A 25,579-nucleotide genomic window follows, 5' to 3' on the forward strand; every position below is an offset into this window, starting at 1 on the left:
AATCCCCTTCTTCCCCTCCCTCAGAGGCAACTTGAACCAGAGGATGGACAAGTGTGGCTCGGAGGTTGTATTCAGAGCTAGTCCTGGGGTCAGTGAATTGCTGCAACTCCTTCCAGGTGGGTATAACAAGAAGGCAAAAATGATTCAGGCCCAGCCAGGGAGTGGCTGTGCAAAAGAAATGGAGATGTCCTGCCATGTTGTCACAGTGCCTTCTCCTCTCTGCCTTGTGGGCAGTTCATCTTTATGAAGAGCTGTACTTGTTACTCAAGCGGGAGCTGCTCCGGTCCAGACCAAGCTCCTGCCCATTGGTTTTCCACTTCCCAACAGAGCCCTTCTCATCTGTTGGTGTGATGCTCAGAGCTGGTCTCTGGCACCAGCAGCACAGACAAGACTGTGAAGAGACAAGAGGGTGGAGAGAGAAGTTACAAACCTCGGTTACAGGATAATATAAGAGAGAAAAAAATCCCTTAGTGATGTTGGCAAGTCCACCTGCACAGCATTAGGCTGGGAACTGCAGGCTGCACAGTCTGAGCCTGGCTCTCCTGCAGATCTGAGGAGAGTGGGTGTTTCAAAGTAACCACAGGGCTGGTGTGGATTAGAAACAAAGGTCTCAGACCTCCAGGGAAATCTTGAAAACTTTAGGTACTTTTTGCAGTTTTGTTTTCTCAGCCTCGTGGGACAGAAAATATGGGTAATGCTCAGCTGGGCTCAACCCTTCTTCTCCTCCTCTCTCAGGGCTTTCTTGTTCCTGAGAATTATCTTTGGGTAATTTGCGCTGGAATTTTAAAGCAGACCCACTCCCTCCTTCAGTGCTGTGCRGGGTGCTCCTGATCCAGAATGGCTGGGTTTTTTCTCTGCTCTTTAAAGGACTAGTTCCAGGGTAACTTCACAGACATGCCAGAATTTACAGGTGTCTCTTCTTTGTAGGGCTATTCCATGTTCTCATGGCCCTGRCTGTGCTTCTGATCCCAGCAAACTGCTAGATTATGTATTTTTGAATTGGTAACAAATCACTGGTGGGGTTTGTCAAGGCCTAGACCACGGCAACCCTTCTTTCTACAAGTAATGACCCAGATAAAAATGCCACACTTGTAGGTGTCCTTGTTGACCCAGGTCAGCAAAGCTAGCCCCCTCCAGCAGTTGTCAGATCCTCGTTCAGACTAGATGTCAGCTGAACTTTGAAACTGCTCATTAACCTCTYCGTTTTGGGCATGCCCCTTTCACAAAGTCACTCCCCACCGACGAGCAAGCCCTCTGGCTTTTGTCAGCCAAAATGTGCAGTTGTCATAGCCAGGAACTCCAGGGTGTCCACTCCTACCTGGAAGCAGTTCTTGAATTTCCGGCTGACGAAGTAGAGAGCTACCGGGTTGATGCAGGAATTGAGGGAGGCCATGTTGATCCCAAAGTAATCCATCACGAGGAGGAAACTGAGGCAAGAGGGAAGAGAAAGGGATGAAAATTCTGGAAGCTCACTTAGCAAAGAGCTGAAAGAGGGTTTCCAAACTGCCTGCAAACTGCCTGGCCCAGGAGCCTGCTGGCCAATTGTGCAGTGCTTTTTTTTTCAAGATCATTTACTGAGGAAGCTCAGATTGCAAGATCTGCTTTCCCGTGGGTGACCTTGATGTTCTCAGACTCAAACACAGTAGCAGTGTCTAGCCAGAACTGGATACAGGTGCGATGGATAGGAAGAAGAGGGGAAGATAGGCATCCACCATGTAGCTCAAAGTGGGCACTGTCCCCAGAAATGCTGCAGTCCTGTATTCTGCAGTGAATGCTTCTCTGCCCAGGAGATCTCTTTAATCCATAGCTTTACAGAGACCTTATAAAATAGAATTTCCCTTCCTCTTGGGGTCCCCCACACCTTCTTTCTGTACCTTTTAGAAGGGCAATGTCATTTAGAAACGGAACCAGTGAAACAGATAGGGTTTTGGAAGGCAACTCCACCAGCCTGACATGAATGTAGCAGTGTCTCTGCCAGTGCCCGCAGGGGCATGGTGCCAAGGGAGGAGTGCACTCATGRTGATGACCCTACCTGAGTAGTTCACATCTGTTGGGGTCTGTCTGGTCATAGATAGTCTTTTTCAGGATGCGGCTGAGGTGGAGTGGCAGCCAGCAGAGTGCAAAGATGACCACTAGGCAGAACACCGTCTTGGCCACCTCTCGGCGCTGCAAGGAGAAAGTGGACAGGGGAGAAGGGATGCTCTGGCTGAGCACAGGAGAGCAGGTGGAGCAAAGCATCAACTTCCTACTCTGAGCAGGGGCTCTTCAAGTCATTTTTACTACCTGCTGAGGGCCAAATACCTCTTCTGAGTCAAGGCACTACCTATAGGTCTCCATTCCTGTGTCATGAGGAAGGCTCTGATATCTGGACTGCAGAAAGGAGTAGGGTACCAGYAGCACAAATAGACCAGGATAGAGACTCCTTCACATATACACACAGAGTCATTGCTCTCTGTGACTTTGGTAGGGTTATTCTCTCTGGAACATGGGGTCCTCACCCTTCCATCCTTCACACTACATTAACATGATGACCAGCTGGTCTGCCTCAAAGGATCAAAGCGCAAGGGGCAAGAAGGAGCCAGTAAACTATTCTTCTTGCATCCCTTGTTTGTTATAAGGCACATACAACACTTGGTCCACTTAAGTGGTGCCACAGCAAGGCTAGAGATAAATGACCGTAAGAAATTGAAAATCAGGCTGGTCCATGGTCATAATGCTAGTGGTTTTGGTTATCCCTGAGATGGGGAATTGTAGAACTGAAGGCCTCTGTACCTCATTTAATCCATGCATGTTGTACCAAYAGCTGTTGACTTCTGTGGAGCTCATATGTTTCCTTTACAGGAACTGGTGTATGTTCTCCCCTTCTACAGCACTCTCCTGTTTTGAGAAATATCTGAGTTTCTGCCCTTCTGTGTGCCTTACCCGTTTCATGTGGTCGTTCAGAGCAATTCTCATTCCATTTTTCTTGCTCAACATCTCACAAGACATGAGGGTGTAGAAGATGCCGGTGCATACCAAGGGGAGGCAGAAGTAGAAGCCAAAAAGCCACCAGTCCTTCACATCACGATAGAACTGCAGGCAGCACATAGAGTAATGTGAATTAGAAACCTAGGACGAGGGTGTTTGTGCATGGGGAGAGGCTAAATGGGGCATGAGTTGACCCGACAGCTGACCAACATCAGACCAGTCTGACATTCTGACATGAGAAAGAGTAACACCCCCTTTTTTGAGTGTATATTGAATTATATTTCCTCAAACTAGTGCACATGCTTATCTCAAAGAAATAAAGCTTGGTTTACATACTCCAGGACAAATCTGGTGCATCACTCCCACAGCTGCCAGTCCAGTCTAGTACTCTTGTGCAAGAGACAATTACAAGGAGCTTATCTTGGCAGACAGAGGTGGTAAATTTTGATGCCTTTTTAATTCCTATTCTGTCCCTTAGGTGGCCTTGTGCTGACTGTTACCCATGCAGAATAGTGACCTGCTGTGGCAGTGTAGGAAGTTCTGAAGCTTACCAAGATGGGGCACAGCCTTCTGAGGTGGACAGTGAACACAACCCAGCTTAAGGTCCGGCTCCCCATTTTCTGATCCCACATTCACAGCAAGACCCCTATGTCAGTACAATACTGGGTCTCCTGTGCTTTGTCTGATACTGCTTTCCCCATGGTCACCCTGATGGCCAAGAGAAGCCATCTGCAGAAGCACCAGATTCTGTAAACAAGGGGAGAGGATGCCTCATCTGCCTGTCTCCCTCTCTCTTGTGCTGCAGCTGCAATAGGGCATAGTACACACCATCATGAAGCTGGATTTCTGTTTAGAGGAGAGCATGCACACCCACAGGTCTCGATCCCTGTAGTTGAGCTCCACCATGTCAAAGGCTATAGCTTCAGGGATTGCAAGCACAATGGCCACTGCCCAGATTAGCGTCACCTCGACTGCCTTCCACATGGGGATTCCTATCCCCTGGATCCGACTCCAGGAAGCCACTGCTCGGTACCTGCCAAACACATGGAAACACAACAGGGAGGGAACCAGGAAGAGTGAGAAAAGCAATAGGCAGGAAGGGGGTGATAAGGTGGAAATTAAAGTTGTTCCCAAAGGCCCTTTCTCTTACATCCTCCTCCTTCATTTCTGAATAGAAACAGACCCAGGAACATTCTTTAGAGGTATGGGAGGGATCAGAAATGGGCTCATAAGAGACTCCAAAAGGGAGGAGTGTGAGAGTAGGCATCCTTGTCCTATGTTTATCTGCCCTACACCTCCACTACCACCACCAACCCAACACATTCCAACACATCATGCTCTTCCACTCAGCTTTTTCTGGCAATATATGAGCTCTATTCCCACAGAGAAAAGTCAGTTCCTGGTGGATATCACCTCTACGCGGCAGCATCTGGTGCCCTCTCTGAATTTTGGCCTGGAGTGGAACCAAACTGCCCTGTACTCTGTCCTTCGGTGACAGCAAAGGGTCATGCCACGGTTAAATATGGACCAGGCTGGCAATATAGCAGTAGAAGTTTTTTTATTACCTGTCAATGCTGAGAGCACAAAGACTGAGAACTGTGATGCCCACTGAGGCCTTCTGGATGAATGGGACCAGCTTGCACACCTGCACACCAAAGGGCCAGTCTTTTGCCAAGAGCTGGGGAAGAACCACAGGGTTAACAGACTGCTTTGGGAAACCGTGTCCAGCTTCCTGTAATAGCAGATGGTTACCCACATGGTGAGAGAAGCCCACAAACAGCAGCTTAAAGCGCTCTGAGGTTATCTCTACTGGGATTATGTGGTGTGTGCTCTCCGGTACTTTATGTGGTACTGGGAACCATTCATTTCCCCAAGGACAAATTTGAGATGAATTGACACATACATGGAAGGATGGTCAAGACACTAGGTCCTGAATCCAAACTCTCTGTGGTTTTGAATTAATATATCCTAAAAGCCTGGGCTTTGGGTCACTTTCAGAAAGGGTGAGCGTTTCATTTTCAGATGCAACCAAAATCCTCAAAGGACAGTTTCTTTCAGAATGCTTTCAAAGCTATGTAGTCTTAAGCCTTCACCATACTCTGCCTAACTAGCACACTTAGGATCCTTTGTACAAATCTCCCTCAAAGGTTTTGTGCGGCATTAGTTGAAACGAACAATATTTAATTGCCCGTGACCAAAGGAAAGCAATGGTGGATTTAATCAAGTGATGTAAGTATCCCCAGTGTGTCAGAACTGAACAAATTAAGACAAGGCATGAAGCAACATTTGTTTCTAAGTGAATTTCAAGAGGATCAGGATTACGCAGTGGAGAATGAACTAACTTGATTTCCCTGTCTTGTTTCTGCCAAGGACCAAATTGCACCCAACTCTCCCAGTAGCTTACTTACTGGATAAATAAACAGGAGAAGACCCCAAAGATCAGTGAACAGAGACTCCACTAGTTGAAAAGTATCAAGCTGGTCTGAGATAGGAGGTGATTTACTTTATTTAAAATAAGTAGTTAAATCCATTATCACATGGAATGCAACAGCATTACTCCAGGGATGAATTTCACCTCTTTCTTTGTTTGAATGAGGGTAGTGTAGAGGGAGAAGGGGGAGTTCACACACCTGGTCTGGATAGGGTGTGGAAGAGGAAGCCTATGTAAGGAAGTGGTCGTAGTGGTTGTAGCCATAATATAGTACATGGCAGTTCTTCATATAGTGACATATATATTCTTGCATTGCCTGGCTGTTTTTAACTATGAAAGATTTCATGATGCTGCCAAACAGAAACTTGATGCCATGCATAGCTATGCGGATCTATGACAGACAAAACACTTGCACTGAGACTGGGTCCTAAATACCCTGGAAATGACTGCTGTTCTTGGCCTTCCCTCACTCCAGTCCAGTTCTACAGTCTATGCCAGCAGCCTCCTTTCCTTCTGCTCCCAAACTCGCTCATCTCTGGCTTGATTCAGTCAGGCTTTCCCTGTGAGGTTAGTAGCTACGTGTGGCCCCCCAGCTCAGCTAGGTCAAGCACAGGTATCAGAGGGAACAAGATGCCCTAGAGGCAGGAGAAATCCAAAGTCATTGACTCACAAGGATATGATGGATCTTGGGCTCACAACTCTCATATCCCTGAGAAAGCTGTGGCCCATCTCAAAGTTGCCCTCACTCAGAACATCCAGAACATGCAGTTCTACATCTAGAGCCCCCAAAGTGATGGAGTGTTTGTATCCCATGGAGGCAGGTTTCTTTATTATTTTGTTGGTTTTGTTATTCAGTTCTTGTTAAACATAAGGTGCATAATGCAGCTTCTTTCCCTTGCTAGATGGTGCAGTTCTCACAAAGCATGGCGAAGAAACGATTACAACGTAAGGCTTCCTGCCTTGGCTTTGGCAGGACAAGTATTGGAGGGGCCCTGTTGATAGTCCTAGCTCAGATCTGATTGTGCTCATCTGGCTGTAGGCACAGCCCTCTGCCTTGTCAAATGGGTACAGGATGGGTGCGATCCCAGAGAGAACTGTTAGCACTGCAACTCTATTCCCCAGACTGTGTCTCCCTTGTCAAGCAGAACAAATCACACACAATTATTCARAACAAAGGGGGCCTGTTTGAGTAAAAGCAGAGCTAGGCTGCACCCCATGGGTGGAGGAGGCACTTGAATCAGTGCTTCTGGCYACCAGCTGCTCTGTTTTCTCAGATGATGACAGGAGAAGATTCACATGTGAGTGAAAGTCTGTGAATGGATCAATATACTGGCATCAGAAGGGATCATCTGGTTTTCAGACTTGGCCACCTGGAGAACCTGGAAGAATGACATCCCTCACAAGATTTTTTGGAGCTAAAATCCCGTTATAGTTTTCAATACAATTTCAATAAAAATAGATCTATTCAGAACGATTAGAGTCTCTGACAATTACAGCTGGTTGTTCTCACAGTCAGGTTATGCACGTCCTCCTCCTACTCTGAATTTCTCCCTGCCACCTGGCCTGTTTGCTTCAGGAACACTCTGGGATTCAATTTTTGCTTTCCAGGCTGAAGATTAAAGACTTCTCCACAAACAAATYTGAATGAGCTCTAAGACATCCCTTCCAGCCATTCCTATAATCCCCTGACTTCTTTCTGACTCCAGTCCACAAAAACCTTTCTCAAGTGATAGGCAAGAAGTAGCTGCACTGGTCCAGGCACAACACACAGTTGTTGTAACGTAACTTATGCTCTTAACTGCTGTCTCAGGTCTAATGCCCAGGTCTGCCCAGCTCTCTGTGCCTTGGTGTGGCATGCAGAGCTCAGGTTGACCTGGTTATTTGCATCTTCTCTCTAGCTTGGGGAACAGAGTCTCTAAAAGAAGCCCATATTCTATAATTATAGCCCTTTGTTTCTGAATGAATCTTCAAGTTTAGCTAGAATAAGATAATTTTGCTTGAGGCCAACTTACTGAGCAGTGCTGGGAGAGGTACCTCAAGCACACGAGAACAGTAGTATTTGCTCAGCTGAAATAAAATTTGGGTTGTAATGTCATGGGACTACAAGTGATTCTCTTCCTGTGATTTTAAATTAGATTCAGAAGGTCTGGAAGTTAGCTGAATCTTGTGTGTGTACAACACAGCTGAAGCTAAGGACACATCTTTTTTCTCAGAAATCTACTCTGCACTTCTTGTCTATTTTTTTTTCCTTTTGAGAACAGGAATGCCCTTCCCTTCTCCTTTGCGAAAATGGAGCCTGCAGTAAAGAGCAGTAGATTTTACCCAGGGCACTGGACATGTGGGAGCAGATACTACTCCTGCAATTGCAAGGCTGATGTGACATTCATGCTACGTAGGACCTACCTTATACACATTGATGGGCAGAGCAATGAGGATGTAGAGAAGATCCCCAAGGGCCAAGCTAGCAATGAGAACATTTGGCCCATTCCTCATGCACTTGTTCTTGTAAATGATCCTCAGGAGTGTGGAATTCCCAATGATCCCTACTATGAAGATGGTGCAGGACACAATAGTATTGATGTACTTGAAGATGTGTCTGATATCTGCAGGCTTCACACACACAGGCAGCAGGGGTGGCTTGGTCTCAGGGCTCCTCAGGAGACTTTCTGAGTGGTTCGAGAATTTGACATCTTGGAACAGGCTTGGCTGGACAAGACTGTAAGCCTGCTCCTGGCTAAGCACCTGAAAGGGAACAGTGCTCTCCTGGAAAGCCCTTGGGGTCTGGCCACATGCCCCTGAGAAGAGGCAAGTCAGAGAAATGGCTAGAGCTGCAGGAGCTGGGATTCTCACCAGTGAAGACTGAAATGGCAAAGCCCAGCAAATTCTTGGTGCAGAATTCCTTGCAAAGCTCATGGTATGTCTTTGCTTGGGTCTTGATTTGACCTGTAGATGAAGAAAGGGACAAGGGAGGGATATTGATTAGGAAAGGACAGTAAAATAGGATAAAATTGAAAGAAAGGTGTCTCAGGAACAAGTCTGTCATCACAGCGATCAGAGGTAATGCTAGATTGGATCTCATCCAGTCAGAGCAACTGACACACATGGGGAGGAGTCTTTGCTTCTAAAATTAAACATGCCTATTTAGTAACACAAATTAAAAGGAAAAAAAAAGCAGTCCCTTATGTCTCTTTCACAGGATTTCAGCAAATGATATCACCTGTCCCTTCTCAAATAGAGATTTTTATTTCCACTACATGAGAATGCAGGAGTTCTAAAYCATGAGGTGAAGGTTGCCCTCATATCAGCCAGGTGTTTGGAAATAGCTATGCAACTTCGGAGCATTCAGCCTGGTAGCACTGCTTGCCCCATAAACCTGACTTTCTTCCCAGCACGGCCTTTTACACCTCCCTGCCCACCTCCTACCCTTCTCAGTTTCTAATGGCCTGAAGAACGTCAAAGGGAAAAACGTCCTCCTTTACCCCACCCTGACTGAGCTGACTGCACGATAGAGTGGCAGGACTCACTGTAGGATGCTCTGGTGCAGAGATCTGCAGGATATGCCAAGTAGAKCAGGGGAATTGGCCCTATTTTTCCCAGCCTTGGGCTGAAAACAGTCACTGATATACTGGAATTTTTACCTATGAACACACACCCTTCTCTTTGGGAGGCACTGACAAGGTCTAYGAGAAGGTGCCAGAGAGGAATTCTTTTGACTAAAAGCAGATGTCAACAGGCAAGTGTAGGCCTATGAACTAGTCACCTCTACAGTTAGAGGAGAAAAAGAAGCAATTTCAAGGCCCTGGTCTCCAAGGTCTGGACATCTGGATGATTCTGCAAACCCCATCTCAGTGGTCTACAAAATCAGTGGAGCTTTTCTCATGATTCATGGCATGAGAAAACTGGAGCAACACTAAAATCCTATTCTTCAGTAGATCCATATGCAAAGAGAAAAGACTCAACATATTCTTGCTGGGAACCATGCTGGGAATATACCACAAGAGTTTTTCCAGAAATACTGTATCAATACCTGACATCTTATTCCAATTTATGTGCAAATAGAACATTCCCTCCTTCCCCATCCTTATAGTTGTTAATTGAACCGCTTCCTTTCCAAAGCCACTGTGCCATTCAACTCAATACCTGAGGATATAAATCTCCCTGTTGTTTTCAGTTTTGACTGCTGAGTGCAGTAAAAGATCTCTCAAGCTGTCCAAAGTTGGAACACTGATCATAAATATCACCAGAGCAGATTCTGCTTTGCAAATCTCAGACAGTGCTTCCAACCAGAACCTGCCGAGTTGCTGCTTTTCAGACACCTGCAGCCTATGAAAAAGTTTAGGATGGCTGTAGCAATGTTCTAGCACAATGCAAATTTATGGAAATGGTTTTTGGATGATCCAGATACCACCACTGGATGAAAGTGAACCCAAAGAGGCAGTGGAAGCTGCCAGCCTGTGCCTCAGCACTGACTTTAGAAGCTGCTATTTTCTCCTTTGCAGAAGAAGCTCCTCTTCCCAGCAGCTCTGCTGTAGCTTTCAGCCCTGGGATGACTTTGCTACATGGGATCTTTAAAATGGCATTTAGCCTRCTCCTAGGCTCTTCCATCTACAGATCTCAAAGCACATCCCAGGTCTTAATCTCTTGATGGCATTGCATGTTGACAGTGGTTAGTGCTATAGAGAAGGAGGCAACAAAAGGATTGTCTGAGAGTGTGATTTCTCTAAGTGTCAGGACATGCCACAGACAGGAACAGATCTTAAGTCTCCTAGTTAAAGTGTATAAAGAATGTTTTTCTCATCGTGTGAAATACTGCAGTTTTGAAGCGGGGGAAAAGTTGCTGTGCCCAGAATGAAAGCAGGAGCCTTAAAGGTTTTCTACGAGGTGATATTTGCCACCCTCTCCCCCCAGCACACCCCAATGGGAGGCAACTCTAGTGATCAGAGTGTCCACCTGGGATTTAGAGATGGGACTTCAATCTCTACTCTAACTCTACCAAGCAGAGTGGAGATTTGAGCCCAAACCAGTATATCTGCTCCCCTGGGACCATTCAGTCAGGGCACTGCTGAAGTGTAGCAAGATTTCCCCTGCCCGTGTACCAGGGGGATCCCAGGACCAGAAGTGTGCGCATGGTGGGAGCATACTGTTCCCACTCCAGGATGATATGGCCACGACACCCTTGTGCCCTGCCAGGTGCAAACCCAGCTCCTCTAGATACAGCTATTCATTTCTCATGTGTGTAAGAGACACAAATCAGTCTCTGTAGAAACGCCTATACATTTCTGGTTGTTCAGAAGACTCCTGCATAGTCAACACAAAGCTGGGCTGTTTCCTGATGAACCAGCCTAACCAGACGTATCTTCTTCTCAGTTTCACCCTGTTACTCTTACCATGAAATCTAAATCAGGCTTATTTCTTTCTGACCCCTTTAAGTCCTTCAGTCAAGTCCCTAGTGCTTTAAACTGTAAACACGCAGCTTTAAGAAGAAGTTTAAAACTTATTCATATTTACAYGATAGACAATAAAATAATCAAGTTCCTTCAATCGCAATATAAATAGATCTCGTGAACTAGATAATTAAGTTTTCAGTTCCATTATAATTAAGACATCCTGAAAGTGTTTCCTTCCTAGTCTGGCTCCTCATATTAGAATGACACATTAGATATGACTTCACAGAGGAAAATAAAAGATCTCATCACTTTTCAGCTTAGAACCAGCATGCTTTTATCTACTAAAATATTCATGCTTGGTGCACAGTCATCCTCTATGTTCACTGTGCCTTTCGTCTATGCAGACTTAAACAGCTTTGCAAACTTAACCAGCAGACAATCCATATTGATGTGAGCCAGAACAGCCACTACAAAGCTATCTGCTTGCCTATGGTAGAAAGAAAGCCATTTTCAATGATTTGGAGAGTGTTTAGAGAAAAGTCACCATATGACAGTTGGGAAAAGAACTCACGTCTCTCCTGTAAGAGCTCAGCTCTAAAGGTGTGTAGGCATCCCAACACTGAAGTCGTAACTCCTAAGCAAGAAGTTATCTTAAAACTAGGGAASCCATACTGTCCATCCTGCATGGGGAGAGCTAAGTGCCTGAGGAAAGGATGGTGTGACATCAGCTTGTCACCTAGACTGGCCAGTATAAAATGCTATGGAAAAAGACTAAGATAGGCATCAGAATAGATGGCTACTGACAAGACTGGGTAAGAAGGAGCCTCCTTCTGTAAAAACTCCTTTGGAGATACATTAGTCAAAGCTGATGACTCATTAAAAAGTTSTCAGCAGGCAGTGTCTGGAGGAAGCAGTTCCATCTATTTGCTGRAACAATCTTGATCCTTGGTGGCTGYGAAGCAYGAAGGTCCTGGAGCCACTTCTGGGCTCAGCAAGTCCCTAATTAGGGGATTGCCAAATCTGGGACCTTGTGACCAGAAAGGGTTCTCTGGTACTACCTTCCTTCTGGTATTTACCTAAGCATCTGATCCAACTGCTGTCCTGGAAACACRGTGTGGACCAGGGAGGACTTTTGATCTGACTTATTATGATACTATTCTCATCCATGAATCCTGCTCTGGTGCTGTGCATCCAGYTGTGTTTGGAAGGGGGAAAAGAAGGGAGAGAGAAAACTGGTGAATAACCCTAATAAGCACAAASCTGATGCATGGAGACCTGGGCTCAAATCCCTTCCCTGTCTGGTCTGGTGCAGAGACTTTAGCCTATGCCCCTGCTAAGGTCCCCAGCTCTCTGTTTCYCGCAGGTTACCCTGAGTGCTTCACAGCCGCCAAGGATCAAGATATCTCACTCTTTCCTGTGGAAGCTGTTCTCTACAGAATAAAAAGTTTTTCGTTTGGCCAAAGAAAGAAGAGTTAACTAGATCATCTGATGACTGTCTTGATGTGGGAGGCTCAAATTCAGCTCTTTGGCCTGGCAAATCTTGTGCTGGTTATGGTAGAAATGGGGCTTATAGAAGAGRGCAGACCTAGCTTAGAAATCAGCCAGGACACTGTCTGCAGTCCTCCAGGATCAGGGCAGCTCGCATCGAGCAGCAGCAGATGGGCGTAGGCAGATGCCTGTCGTTTGGATTCCCRTGCAGTCAAGCAGAGCAGATGGGGGCTTTAAGAAACTTGGTGGTTCCTGGAGTCTGTTACCAGGCAGACTGGTAACAGAGCACCTCCAGAAAACTGTGTCCTGTGCATTTTGCTACCGTGGACTGCTCCTATCTGCTCTCACAGATACAGAACTAGAGAGCCTGATGTGGCTATTCAGCCCCTGGCTGTTTGGCAGACTAGCTCATGTGAGTAAGGATCACAGGACACTGCCTACTGTACCCTGCCTGTCCTCTCAACAACGCAGTTGCAAAGCCATTTCTGAAAAAAAGCCTCTTCTCCCCCCTCTTGCTTAAAATCCAATGATTTAGTAAAAAAGGAACATTGTTTTCTCCTGTTCAACAGCCCTTTGGCTCATTTACGTCTTCCCCTCCATATTGCCCCTCCTCTCACATATCTCAGAGTGTTTAAATGAAAAGGAATGTATCACCCTTTCTCACTTATGGGRAAAATGAGGGTCTTGAGACTTGTTCAGTGCCCAGCAGATGTGAAGCCAAGGACAGCATCACTTGACCTAAAATCCACTCAGCTTTGCTCATTCTGCTGATCATTTGAGGAAGAGACTTTGTWCCTGAAGTGACACCTGCACTGGCTGGGGCTCTTATGTCAGCAAATAGCTTGAACACTTAAAAATTGAGATCACCTTTCCTCTATGCTGAGTCCAAAACCCAGCTGAATCCACTGGAGTTATGACAGGCAAATCAAGAGAATAGTTCCCAGAGAGGAGATTAGACTGAAAACCACTGCTAAAACTTCCCTTCAGCTTGCTCCCAGCTGAAAGTGGTGTGCACAGGCCTAGGGACTCAAGACTGGTCTTGCCTGGAAGCCTGGGAGAGCCCACCTCATCCTAAGTGAGACTGTTCATCTCAACCTGGCCCCTCCCTCTGCTYCATGCTGCACACTGGCCTACTCATGGTAGGGCACCCACTGCATTGAAGAGCAACTGCGTGCACGAGAGCATGTGCTTTCCTGCAGACCAGCCTCACCAAACAGAAAACAGACCTTTTCTGCAGATAAACATCTCTTGCAGGGAAAATGCTGTGAGTGAGGAGAAAAGGGGAAAAAGGCTCATATTATTATCACGTTCCAGCTCTTTCTCTCACCTGGACACAACCTGGTTTCAAAGCAGAGGCAAGGTTAAAACTTTAATCTAGAAATGTCCTGGATTCAGGATTTCCAGCTCATGCACCATTTCCCTTTAACATCTCACCCAGAGTGGGAGCCCAGGGTGAACATGCAAAAATTCACATTGAAGCACAAAATCTTTTTGTTTGCAAATTAGTGAGTAGAAGCAAAGCTTTTCATCAGAATTAAGTTACCTTCATCGTGGCTATGAACTTTTGATGCTCCTGAGATCGATTTCTTTTCCTCTTATGGCTTCTTCTGTCTGAGTAGGCAGCTGAGCATGTTCTGCAGACTCCAGGAGAACTACAGTGTTTTAGATCCTAGAGTTTGCTTTTGTGAACATGCTTGTATTCAGGAGAATGTTTCTTCCTTCTTCTGATTTGCTGAGGTTTCTCTGAATGGAGCAGTTGGTTATATAGAAAATCAGAGGGCTCTCCCCGCTGCAACCAATAGGCAAAGCGCAGGACAGGGATGTAGGAGGAGGGTGAAGTATGAAAAAATGCAGGGCAGCTCTGTGAAGGAGATGAACACAATCAACAAATAAAGCTTCAGGGAGAGGAAGAGGGGTGGGGGAAGGCTGACCACAGAGCAGAGTACCTACCTGGATCTTACCTAGCACGTTGCTGTGATGGCTCTGAAGAACACTGTGGCTGTGCCTTGGCAGAGAAGCTGTAGTGTTGACCTCTTTTAGGGAAGGGATTCTAGAAACATCAAAGCCTTTTTTTTGGTCCAAGTTTTACAAAGCCAGCTGCTCCATCAGGGGATTTTGAAGATCAAACATTCAGGAGCAAGAAGAGTACTGTAAGCATGGCAGAGAAGGTGTGCAGTTTCCCTCCTATTTGAGAGGGCAGACTATAAGGAGAAGTCTTTTCTGAGGAGCTGGAAAATGGACAGGCCTCACTTTTCCCTCTGATGCAATCTCCCTGAGCTCTGGTCTAGGTGAAGCAGGCTGGGGACAGGTTTCAGACCGCACTCCCATCTATGAGGAGTAATACTTGTACTTTTTTACATGCAAGCTCTGTTTTTATTTTGTTGTGGTTTCTGTGCATCATGAACTGCCTGAACAGTAGCACATGACTGCTCAAGATGCAGGAAAGAACACTGAGCCCTTCATGGCTGAGAATTTGCTGCTGCCATATAGTCGCATCAGCTTTCGATCATCAGCCATGTGCCTGGTGCCCTCAGCCTGTCCAGGGGCCAGGTCTCTGAATGTGGTCCATGCTTCTGAGGTGTCTACGCTGGCGAGGTGCTGCCTTGTTCCACCCACCCGAGTGCTTTGGCAAAGTTTCCAGTATCACCTCACTAGCTCTGCAGTCTCTGAAACACAAGAAGGCCAGAATCTCCCATTTCCCCGTTCCATTATCTTTACCAGCAAGGTGAGAGGGGAACAGTCCTGGCCCTCACTCAAAGACCCCTCGCTACTCTCCACTTGCCTCTGAGCAGAAGGTCATGAGCAGCTCTTTTGTGAGACTTCTGTCTTCCTCCAAGTTACATGAATCTGTAGATAATCTGTGTGCTTTACAGCAAGTCTCTTTCCCTGTGGACAAAGYTTCTCCCATTCTCCTTGGCTTGTCTGCTTAGAGAAGGACATTTCTTTCCTTATTGTCCTCTGAATCCAGCTGTGCTCAAGAACCTGAAATTTATTTGGTAGGTGGCAGGTTGTTTTTTTTAAAAGAATATGCTAGATCACCATGCTTTGGGGTCCTAGATGGCTTGGAAAGGTAYGTCGCAAAGCTATGTGAAGTCAAGGCAACCTCACTTTGGTATAGGACTGCCTTGCCCTTTTAGTCCCAAAGCAAGGACGGAAAGAATGGGTTCAGATTCTCTCCCAAACCATCCTATCTGTTTTGTGATTCCCTCTCAGGTTAACTAGAGCTTTTTTTTCTCTTTGGTTCTCTGTTGTAGAGCAGAATGAAAARTAAAGCTTTTAGTTTGCTATAGGTTTCAAAAGTTGGGGAAAGAGAGGTCATATCACATTCAGCACAAGGGGAAGTGTTATCCCTGACAGAAGAGAAAGGGAAAAATAAAGCAAACAAGAAGATTATTTTATATAGAACAAAATAATTTACTTAGCCCAAACTACGGAAGAACAGGAGAACAGCTGTGCTGAGTCAGAACAGCATTCATCTAGCTTAGGATCCTGTTTCTGACAGTACCCCAAAGCCATTGTCAAGGGGAGAGGGTGAGAACAAGAGAAGAGTCTGTGATGCTGACTTGAATTCCTTTAGGTCATTTAGGCTGTTCATGGATGTCCTGAGGCAGATATGATTTCTAGGTACCAAATATCTCAGTGGATTTGTCCTCCTTGAACTTCAACTCTAGCGGGAATCCATGTACACTTTGAACAACCACAACATCCCTCAGCCAGGGGTCCGACAGCTGTAAAGGATTATCTCCCTTTGTGTGTTTTGAACCCCGGTTTGCTAGACCTTATTCACCTCCCTATGATATTTCAGATTCCCCTTTTCCAGACTAAAAGTCTAGCTCTCTTGTAGGAAGCCATCACATTGYCTTGCTCATCTTTTTTGCCTGTCTTTGGACTTTTTCCAGTTGCATCATGTTATTTGTATACTGTTTGTTTTATCTTCAAGTTACGATCTTTTCTAATCTCTTTTCTTATTATGTCTTTCATTACCAGTTTTCAAAACATAATTRCCTTTTAAGCATGCCTGGCTTTGAAAAAGTCATATAAAATGTTTGTTCTTTTTTGTGTTTTTTTCCTTATCTTTCCTACCTTTTGACTGAAATTACTGAACTTTGGAGCATACTCAGTAATGTTTTTAATGTATTTTTAGAATAAACTAATAAGTCCCCCCCCCAAAAAAAAGAAGGAAAAAGAAAAAGAGAGTCATGCAATACTTCTGTAGAAGTTATTTTTGTAGATCTGCTGCAATCCACTTTTGGAGACAGACTCCTGTACTACGTGTTCCTTTTGTCAGTCTGAATAAAGACAGTTCAAGCTTGTGTAACATGAAAACAACAAATATAAAGCTCACAAACATTTTTGATTTATTGAAACTGAGACGCAGATAAATCACTGACATTCATCCTGAGGTGGGGGGAGATTTTGGCTGGCTGCATAGCTGACTGCAGGGAGAGCTATTCATAGCCTTGCAGAAGAGCATGTTTCCATGGGAAACACGATCATTTCTGTTCTTCACTCTAAACTCCACACTGATGCTGGGAAGCAGATCATCTGGCAGTGTAACTCAGGAGAGGTCCACATGCGTTCTGGGTATGCAATTTCCCTTGCAGTTCCAGCAAACCACCCTCTTCCTGGACAATCACAAGGCCACTGAGTTTAGATCCAACGTTGCTGTAAGTTTTTAGCCTCAGTAGGCTCCTGWACTACATGTTTATGATTCCTATTTGCTCTGAGTGGGGCACATATATTTCTTTCACTCTCTAYTGGAAATGGTACTGTGAACTCTGAYTGTTTTCAGCCCCACTAGTCGCTGCTGATTTTCAGTCACTATATCTTAAAACATGTTTTACACATGGTGGTAAGACATCTGGATGCATTTCTCCTTTCCTCTGTTACAGAAATTTCTTTTGGACTTTACAGAGTCTGAAGCTCTCACCTCCAAAATCATGAAGCTTCTCTTCTTTTGTCTCTCAYGGCTATAACTTTCTTTCTCAGCTGCTCCGTCAGATAAAAATAGCATGTCTTCCTTTCTCCCTTGCTACCCAAACTKTCTTTGTCCCGGGAGCCTTCCTGACATCTTAAGATCCTGAATAAATGTCTAGTTTCCGGATCAACATGTAGGGGAGAAAAACGCTTTCCAACCTTGGTGCTTCCTAGAGGACAATTGATTGTACTGAGGTCACAGCGATTCTTTCTCGTCTGTTTTYTGAAGAAATGAGGTTTGTGTGACTATGCCATCTCTCTCATGCTTCCTCCTTYCCAGTGAACTTCAGGTCCAATCAAATGTTTTAGTAAGTTGGACATCTCAGAGGGAAATTGTTTTCCACTCTCTTTTCTGAAAATAAGTAGCATAGCAGATAAGAGAAACCCAAACCAGTATCCCCAGTGACTAAAAGGTAAGCAGAACTCAGTCACTGCCTGTTCTGGCTGATGACAGGTAGCTGGTCAATTGGAGCAGGGGTGCTGGTCAGYCAGTCTGCACCCAGAAATAACCCTAACAAACACTCAACAGTCTCCAGTGATGGGAGTATTTAAGGGTAAGAGCACAAACCAGTCAGAATCCAGGGTTTGGTACATTATTCATCATACAACTTTGCTGTTCTCCTGGAAAAAGATTCAGCCAGACTATGATAATGACTGTTTACTGTTGCCACTTCTTGTCTTGTTAGCAAAAGATTAGAGGCTTAGATGTTAGAATTTAGAGAGTTCATAAAATCAACAGCAATTCCAAAACTCTCCCTACAGAGACTCCTCCAAACAGCCCAGTCAAGCTGTATTGCACCAAACACCAAGGAGAAGCCCAGGCTTGACTGCCACCTCAACAAACCACCTCAGAGTTAAAGGTGGAGACTATCCAACCCATAAGAGGAAGTTTTCCAAAGACACCTTTGAGACACAAACAGAAAAAAGTCCTCAATAATGTTCATGTGACATATGCAAGTAAATCTCTTCTGTGACTCTGAGAGATTCTGTCTTGGCCTTGAAATGAATCATAGTTAGAAGGCAGAACAGATAATACAAGTCTTTAAGGAATGGAGAAAAGGAGAATAAACATTCTGAAACATAAGCAGTACTAACTAAATCAATGAGGAACAGATCTTGAAATTAATAAAGAACTTCTATTTTCTAGAAGAAATGAATATCAGATCAGGACACTAGAAATAACTCCTAGAAGTGAAAATTTTCTAGCATTTTTACTGGCATTTGCTGGGCAATGCTACATTTGCCTTGACTGTTAATTGGCTGCTATTCTTTTCATAAGGTGTGTAAATGTGTCTGTACAGTATTTCTACTACTTATGAGAGAATGGTAGAAGTTCACAATAAACTATTTTAAGGTGTAAATGCTGTTACACTGTTACAAAGAAAATCTGAGTGGATCCAGCTCTCCTATCAGGGTTGGAATAAAAGAGCTTTCATGAAAGATTTCTGATACAGATTTTCAAGTTGAAAACCTCACGAAAACATGACTCCTCCAGAGTGTCCGATGCTCTCTGTTCCAGCTGGGAACCAGATATAAGAATGGATTAGACTTGGAAGAAGACTTCCTTTCATCTTGACGTGTGGTCAAAGATGCTAATAAGAATTTGGCCAGCCTTATTTTTACTTAGAGAGTACTGGCTGCTGCCTGACCTGATTTTAGGAGGGCTCTAGAGTGAAAGGGTTTGATGACAACCAGTGCATCACCAGTGTGAAAGGGTTTGATGACAACCAGCCTCACTGTAAAATGTATCAGTCTCAGCTCAGTTTTCCTCTGTGTCACAGTGTAAGAGCAGATTAAGATAAATACTGTGATGGAAATAAGGTGAAATCTTCTGAAGGTTGACCAGTTAGAAACATTCTCACCATAAAACATGCAAGAGCTTCCAGAAGTTTCTGTATAGGTTGTTTTAGAGCTTTCTTCTTTCTTGRGGTGTAAGCACATTATTTGTGTTTCTTCACTGAATCATTTCCATGATTACTTGCAGCTTTGATGAATCGGAGCTGTGGATAATTTATAGAAAAGTTCATTTACTGCATATCCTTGCTGGTCAGAAATGATTCTTCATTCAGAAGAGGTGACAACAAAACTTCCATTCAGAGCCTTCTCTCTTCATCCTTTAAAGCATCCCAAATTAGAGACTCTGTATTAAAGATCTTGCGCTCTGTCATCTCTCCTTGTTCTTCTCCAGTCTTGGCACTTACTCTGCAGTTGGAGATATACTGACATATGGACAGACACATTTCCAGCAACACTTTGATCTAATCAGCTCTGGTGACAGAAGTARCAAAGGTGATAGGCAGATGTTGAGCAATCTGGTTTTGCTTGTCGTGATTTCATTTTAAAATTGGAGGTTTTATTTACTATTGTCRCTTCATGACTTCATACTTTTTTTAGAAGGCTGCTTCTGGAGCCTGCTTGCGGAGCCTGTTTCTCACTTTCTTTGCTGACATGGCCTTGTAGTGATTAGAGCTAGTCATTCTGCTTTTTCCCTTCAGCTTCAGTCTTCCTCACCTATCTTCATTGTACTCATTTCTTCCTGGCATATTCTCTCTCCCTGGCAGACCAGATGAGCCTATTAGGATAGAAAGGCAATTAGTACTCTGGGCTTGAAGGGCACAACCTCACTTGTCAGCAGAACATTTCTGCACCATGTGGATGCCCCTCAYACATTTGTAGGCTGGCTGGACCGTCAGTCTGAGACAGGGTGAGAGTAAACAGATTTAGTACTTGCTGATGTCTTCAAAGGGCATTTGGAGGTGACCTCTGATCATTCTCTGAGGGTCTATCTGAACTTGCCCCTCTGCACTCTTACAGTGGTCAGACTGATCAGGAAATATGCATCTTCAGCAGTTCCTCTCAGCATAGGGCACAAATTGTAATTTACTGGTTGCTGACTCCTCTAACCCTTTGTCCTGCTCTGAGGGTTGCAGCATTTCTTTGGCTCTCTTCCCAGAACACCCAAGTCTGCATGGCACCTCTCCTCTTGGCCCCACTAGGGAGGTATCCTGCAGCCCTATTCTGGGACAGTCATGTTTCTGCATGTGACAGAGGAATGAATGGCTGTTCTGTCCTGCTGGAAACAAAGGACAGTTCCAGCCCCCTTCAGAGACCCCCAGGAAAATRGCAATCTGATTGCACAGTCAACCAGTGTCCTCAAAACACATGAAAGCATCAGAGACCAACTCCCAAACTGACATCTTCATTGACATTATTAAAAATATGTTATGCCTTCATTGATAACTATTCTCTTTAAATCTTGCTACCAGATTTCACATAGGGAAGACTTTACTCTCTTTCTGTTGCCTAAGAAGCCTGGAGTACAGTTCTGGCATCTTTCCAAGGTCGCTTTTCTGTTGCAAATGTTTTCCTTCTTGCTAAGTTTTCTGGTGCTGCTAATCTCTGACCTTCCTTATATYCTTTACCCTTTCCAAGCTGATGCTCCCCAGTTTTATCCCCTAGTGCAATCACCACAGGGAACATAYTGCATAGTAAAGAGCAAATCATGGAGGCTACATCTGCCTTTGGAGGTGAAAGGAAGGGGGATGAGATGTAAGCACCTCCAAGTCAGTCACCCAGCTGTTTCTCTGTTATGCTGCAAGCTGCAGCACAGCTTTCAACATCTACAGTGCGTATGGGGACAGCTCAGCTTAGAAAACTGTTGGTAGGYTAGGCTATAAACCATGCCTGGCCTTACCTGGCTTGATCCAACCTGGCCATGCAAAGCGAGCTTCGACTAGAGCTGGGCATGATTTGGCCCTTCTTCTCTCAGGGAGCCGARGGACAGGCTTGCATAGTATAAAGTGGATGTGTGAGTCTGATCAACAATGCAAGCTTGGAGCTGTGCTTAGCCAGCAGCAATACGGAAAGAATATCCATCATATTGAATGAGGGGGTCAGTGTGGTGTCTATCCTGACATGCACCCCCTGAGCTGCCTTTGCATTCAGTGGAGAAGTCATTGGTGCAAACTTTGGTATGATTTCTCTGTGACTACTCAGGGAGTCCAGGGCAGCCAATTTATGTGAGCCCATCAATACTGGTCACACATGCAAGCAATTAGATGAAGCCCTCTGAGATTCACAGGATGTACTCTTCATCCCAGTGAGAAGATCTCAGTCCTTCCGCAGTCTGGAGAGACGCAGGCAGGTGTTGGCTTTAGTTTCTCTCTCTCTCTCTGAGGGAGCTCTCCCAGCTAGGCTCCCTCTTATACTCTACTGGCTCTCAAGGGAGGCTGCCTGTGTGTCTTGGGTAGAGACAACCATTCTCTGAATGCCCAGATTTGGATAGATAAGTCCCACTCTCTGCTCACTTCTTCCTGGAGAGTCCAAGGAGGTGCCCCTACCGGCCTGGAAAAGCTTCAATTGAGGGAGGAAAACCCTTTCTTCTTCTATACCTTTGTCAATGCTCCCCAGTCTTGACCTGTGCCAATCAAAGAGGAACTGTAAGTAACCTTGCCTGGACCCTGCTCTGCAAAACCTCTATCAGTTCCAGGCTGGGTCACACCAAACTCTGCCCATGTGCTCCTTTGCAAAGGGATAGAAAACAGTTTTTGTGTGAAGACTGGCATTTGCCTGTGCATATGCATTTGTGTTTGCAGCTACATCCCTTCCCATCAGTCAGGATGGATGCRTGGAGAAATAGATTTGTTTAGAGCACACACAGTGCTGGGACTCTTCCTGTTGGAGGAGGGGCTGTCTCAGAAGGCATCTCTGCACTGCAGAGCCAGATCTCTGCTGTTCCCATGAGCCTATGCTGACCCTGCACTTGATGTGTTTTTGCCTGTAATGCTCTTATCAGCTGGGGCAACCGAAGTCAAGTTGGCTGGGAATGACAGAGTCTTTGCAGCTCTTGACTTCTGAGAGACAGTGAGTTTCAAGACAGTAACCAAAAGAAGGAAGGGAAGTTTGCCAGTTTCTTCTCTTTGAAGGTTGCCTGTTATGTCCCAGTATCAAGGCTGAGGGGGTATGTGTGTATGACTTCCTGCTCCACACTGGATACACTGGGACTTCCTATAATTGGAGGCCTCGCCAGTTCTTTGGATGCCTTAAAACAAGGCCTTTGCTGCAAGCCTAATTGTATTAGGGCTCTGGATAATTCTGTAGTCCTTASGGGTAGAAAGAGTCATTAAGGACTGTGGACATCTATATACTCTGAARCTATCACCAGAACCAGAGTGAGGAAAGGATGTTGATCCAGACCTTGATGAAGAATGGAGGGATTGTTTTCCCAGAGGCCCTACAAATCCTAAAGATTCTCCCTAGACACAGGGAAACATCTACCAGGYGTTAAACTGGTGCTCAAGCACACTTTGCGTTGTCAGTGAAATGCAAAGTGCTGTGAAGTATGTGTTACCTTGCAGCTCTTTAGGGAGAGATATAGTAAAACTCTAGATCAGAAATTATGTGAGAACAGTACCCTCTCTGTATTGCTTCTAGTAGGGATTTTCTGTCAGAGCCTTTTGGAGATTTGGTTTAATTTTGATTTTCTTGATTTCCATCTAAATTAGAAATTTCTGTAGAAATGTTCCAGGTCTGGTAATAACGCTCCTCGAGTCTCCACCAGAATGTGCAGTCTCCTGTAAAACTTATTCCAATATCCTTGCGAATGCAGCACTCAGGTGAAAGGCAAGGCACCAAGTTCAAGTCCTTCCATTTGCCCAGCTTAGACCACAGATTTAAATTTGCCTTTACCTGCAATGAACCTGGCTCTCTGAGTGCCTTCATATTCTGTTATCTGTACAAAGTGAAAATGCACTGGCAAGAGAGAGTGAGAAAGTACTTGGTGGCTGGGCACAGAGCTGGCATGTGGGGGACTGAGGTCAAGGTCTTTGGTCTGATTCAGGAGAAGAATYTGTTTACTTGTTCACTGTCTGCTGTACACACCAGCTCTTAGGCATTTAGTTTTCAGATGGGTGAGTTCTGCCTTTGTGATTTTGATGTTATTACACAAAACTTAAAATGCTGGCAGCCCAATGCATGTGGCCAGGTAGGAGGTGTTTAGTCCAGAAAAGTCTGAGAAAAATGCACAAAACCTCAAGGTACCAAAGGACATAGAACAGCTCCGAACAACTATAACAAGAAATCACCAGCTTTCTTGTACTAATGGAAAGACAGTAGTGTGTGACGAACCCTAGAAAAAAAGTAGGGGGAATCGAGGAGATCAGCCTATTTCTCACAGAGGGAATTTGTTAAACACYGTTCCTAACAGTCCTAGGGAGGGATGAATTTCCCTGTGCTACTTGGCAAGGCAGTCTCTCCTGTCTTCTCCTCTCCTGCCAATCCAGACCCCTATATGGGAAGTTTTCCTGCTGGTGGATGTGTCTCAAGTACTTAGTGAGCTGTGGAAGGAAGAGCTATGCTATCTATGATCACTTCATGCTATACTTCATACACTCACTATAGGGTCTGAAGGAAGCTGTCAGGAATCTCTAAAGCCAGGCGACAAGGACAGATGTGGACCGGGCCTGCCTCTGCTGAGGCTCAGCAGGGAGAAATACAGAAGTGAGGGATGTGGTCTGAGGGCAGCAAGGACATTTCCCAGGCTGGATCTTCCAAGCTTGCCGAGTTCCCAAACATTGTTTTGTTCAAATGTGGGCTAAATAATCACAGGATTTTTAAAGAGCAATAGGAAAATTAGCATGGCACAGCTATTACAACAGTGTGGTCCTCCTTCTTTCCTCCAGGGAAGATCTTTGATAACTTGTTATCAAAGTTTGCCTTGATAACAATTCAGCTGTAACTGGTCATCCGAATGGTGGCTGCTATTCGTTCTACTCTTTAAACAGCCTTTGACCTGTGTCATGTCTGGTTGGATTATGGAATAAGAACAACCAAATKAAAGCACAAGACAGAAGGAATAATCATGATAATGGTTTCCTATGAATACAAATAAATAACAGGGATGTTTTGGTCTTTCTTCTTGTCCCTGTGAAACTTGAGGGAAAMTTCCCATTCATTTTGGCTGTGGTTGTTACCCCCCTGCTGAGACAGACTCCAGATAACAAGACCTATGGAATGCTTTACCAGACTTCATAGTACATTGAATTTAAGAAGCTAAGAAAAAAATGGAGCTGTACCTGAATAGAAATGAGCATTTCACATCCTAGTAGTGAAGCAATGCAAATCTTCAAGTGCAGTCCCACTTTTCAGGATCACACGGCCAATGCTGCTGAAGTCTGCATGTGGTCTAAATGGGAGGTGATTTTGGCTTACACAATATGTCCCTGAAGTGCTTGTGCTGGACTCTGTCTGAGGAACACTTTTATTAACCCAGGCCTTTTCCAGACTTTCTGACTCAAGAAGATCCTGGAGAAATCTGGAATTATGGTTCACTTAATGGTTCACAGATTAGTTCACATCTGATCTCACGGACAATCTGTTATTATCAGTGTGACACAGCATTTGAGCTCCAGCTTCTGAGCTCCTCCCAGCTGTCTAGGTGTGTTACTGGGATATTTGCAATGCACATGGCTTCAGCGGTGAGAGACAAACAGAAGATATCCCGAGAGCTCAGGTAGTACATGATAACAGTGTGAATGTTTTCATGTGTGCCTATGTGCTTACGCTTGTATAACCACTGAAGACACATCCTAAATAACTATGTTGTCTTAATGACTATATATTAGTCAAGTCTATAGTTTCAGAGGCATTTTCTACTCTAGAATTCACAATTCTTTATTTCTTGTTCAAGCAAACAATAGAATGATGTTTTGCTTGTGAGCACAGACTCCCACAAAATCACACCTGCCAGATTGCCCCAGTTGGGGACTTGTATAAGATTTTCCWTAACAAGTAAGGAAAACACCCCTTGTTACATCTAAAATTCAAATGAAAAAAATGCAGGTAACCCCCCCCCCCAAAAAGAAACCCTCTTATGTATTCATATACTAAATTTCATTTTCTTTTCTGAAGTTTTCAAGTCAGATATTTGCAATAAGGTGGTTGTGCACTGATGCTATTAGCTGATGATCTCAATTAAGGATAGGTCACAGAGTAGAACTGAGATTTATATATTATATTCCTTTCCCTTTAGCAGTTCTTTGACTGAAATTTAAACACTGTTAGTATTAAAAATTAAGATTAATCATATGGCTTCCTAGGTCTGAGCAAAGTCTCCTATATTCCCTAATCACTATATTATATATATATATATATTCCTAATCACTATAGCTTTTAAATAATCATTGACTAATTTAATCCAATGATCTAATTAATCTGATAGAAAACGAATTTGAATTTTTGTTCATTACTTTGAATTCTTTCATTTCACTTAATGTAATTGTTTCTTTGTTCACTACCTCCACATATTTTACAGTCTGCTTCATTTTATTAA

At 44.5% G+C, this 25,579-nt stretch overlaps 1 protein-coding gene across 1 annotated transcript; it reads right to left on the bottom strand.

The window, feature by feature from the left end:
• Positions 1–180: 180 nt before the first annotated feature.
• On the bottom strand, positions 181–13,822 carry LOC146584695 (endothelin receptor type B-like). Its single transcript, XM_085324295.1, has 8 exons — positions 13,817–13,822; positions 7,802–8,341; positions 4,533–4,645; positions 3,796–4,000; positions 2,923–3,072; positions 2,033–2,166; positions 1,319–1,427; positions 181–391 (listed from the first exon to the last, which is right to left on the bottom strand). Exons 1-8 carry the CDS (start codon positions 13,820–13,822, stop codon positions 242–244), a joined length of 1,407 nt encoding a protein of 468 aa, XP_085180421.1. The 3' UTR covers positions 181–241.
• Positions 13,823–25,579: the final 11,757 nt, after the last annotated feature.

This window comes from Rhea americana, unplaced genomic scaffold, assembly GCF_003343005.1.
Source record: "Rhea americana isolate MKP2758 unplaced genomic scaffold, rheAme1 scaffold_90, whole genome shotgun sequence".
Taxonomy (NCBI): Eukaryota; Metazoa; Chordata; class Aves; order Rheiformes; family Rheidae; genus Rhea; species Rhea americana.

What these genes read in the sequence shown, in the direction of transcription:
- LOC146584695 (XM_085324295.1), bottom strand. An exon ending in TGTGCTCTCAGCATTGACAG is followed by an intron (nt 4,001 to 4,532) that starts GTAATAAAAAAA and finishes TGTGTTTGGCAG; the next exon opens with GTACCGAGCAGTGGCTTCCT. An exon ending in AATTCAAGAACTGCTTCCAG is followed by an intron (nt 392 to 1,318) that starts GTAGGAGTGGAC and finishes GTCTCTTCACAG; the next exon opens with TCTTGTCTGTGCTGCTGGTG.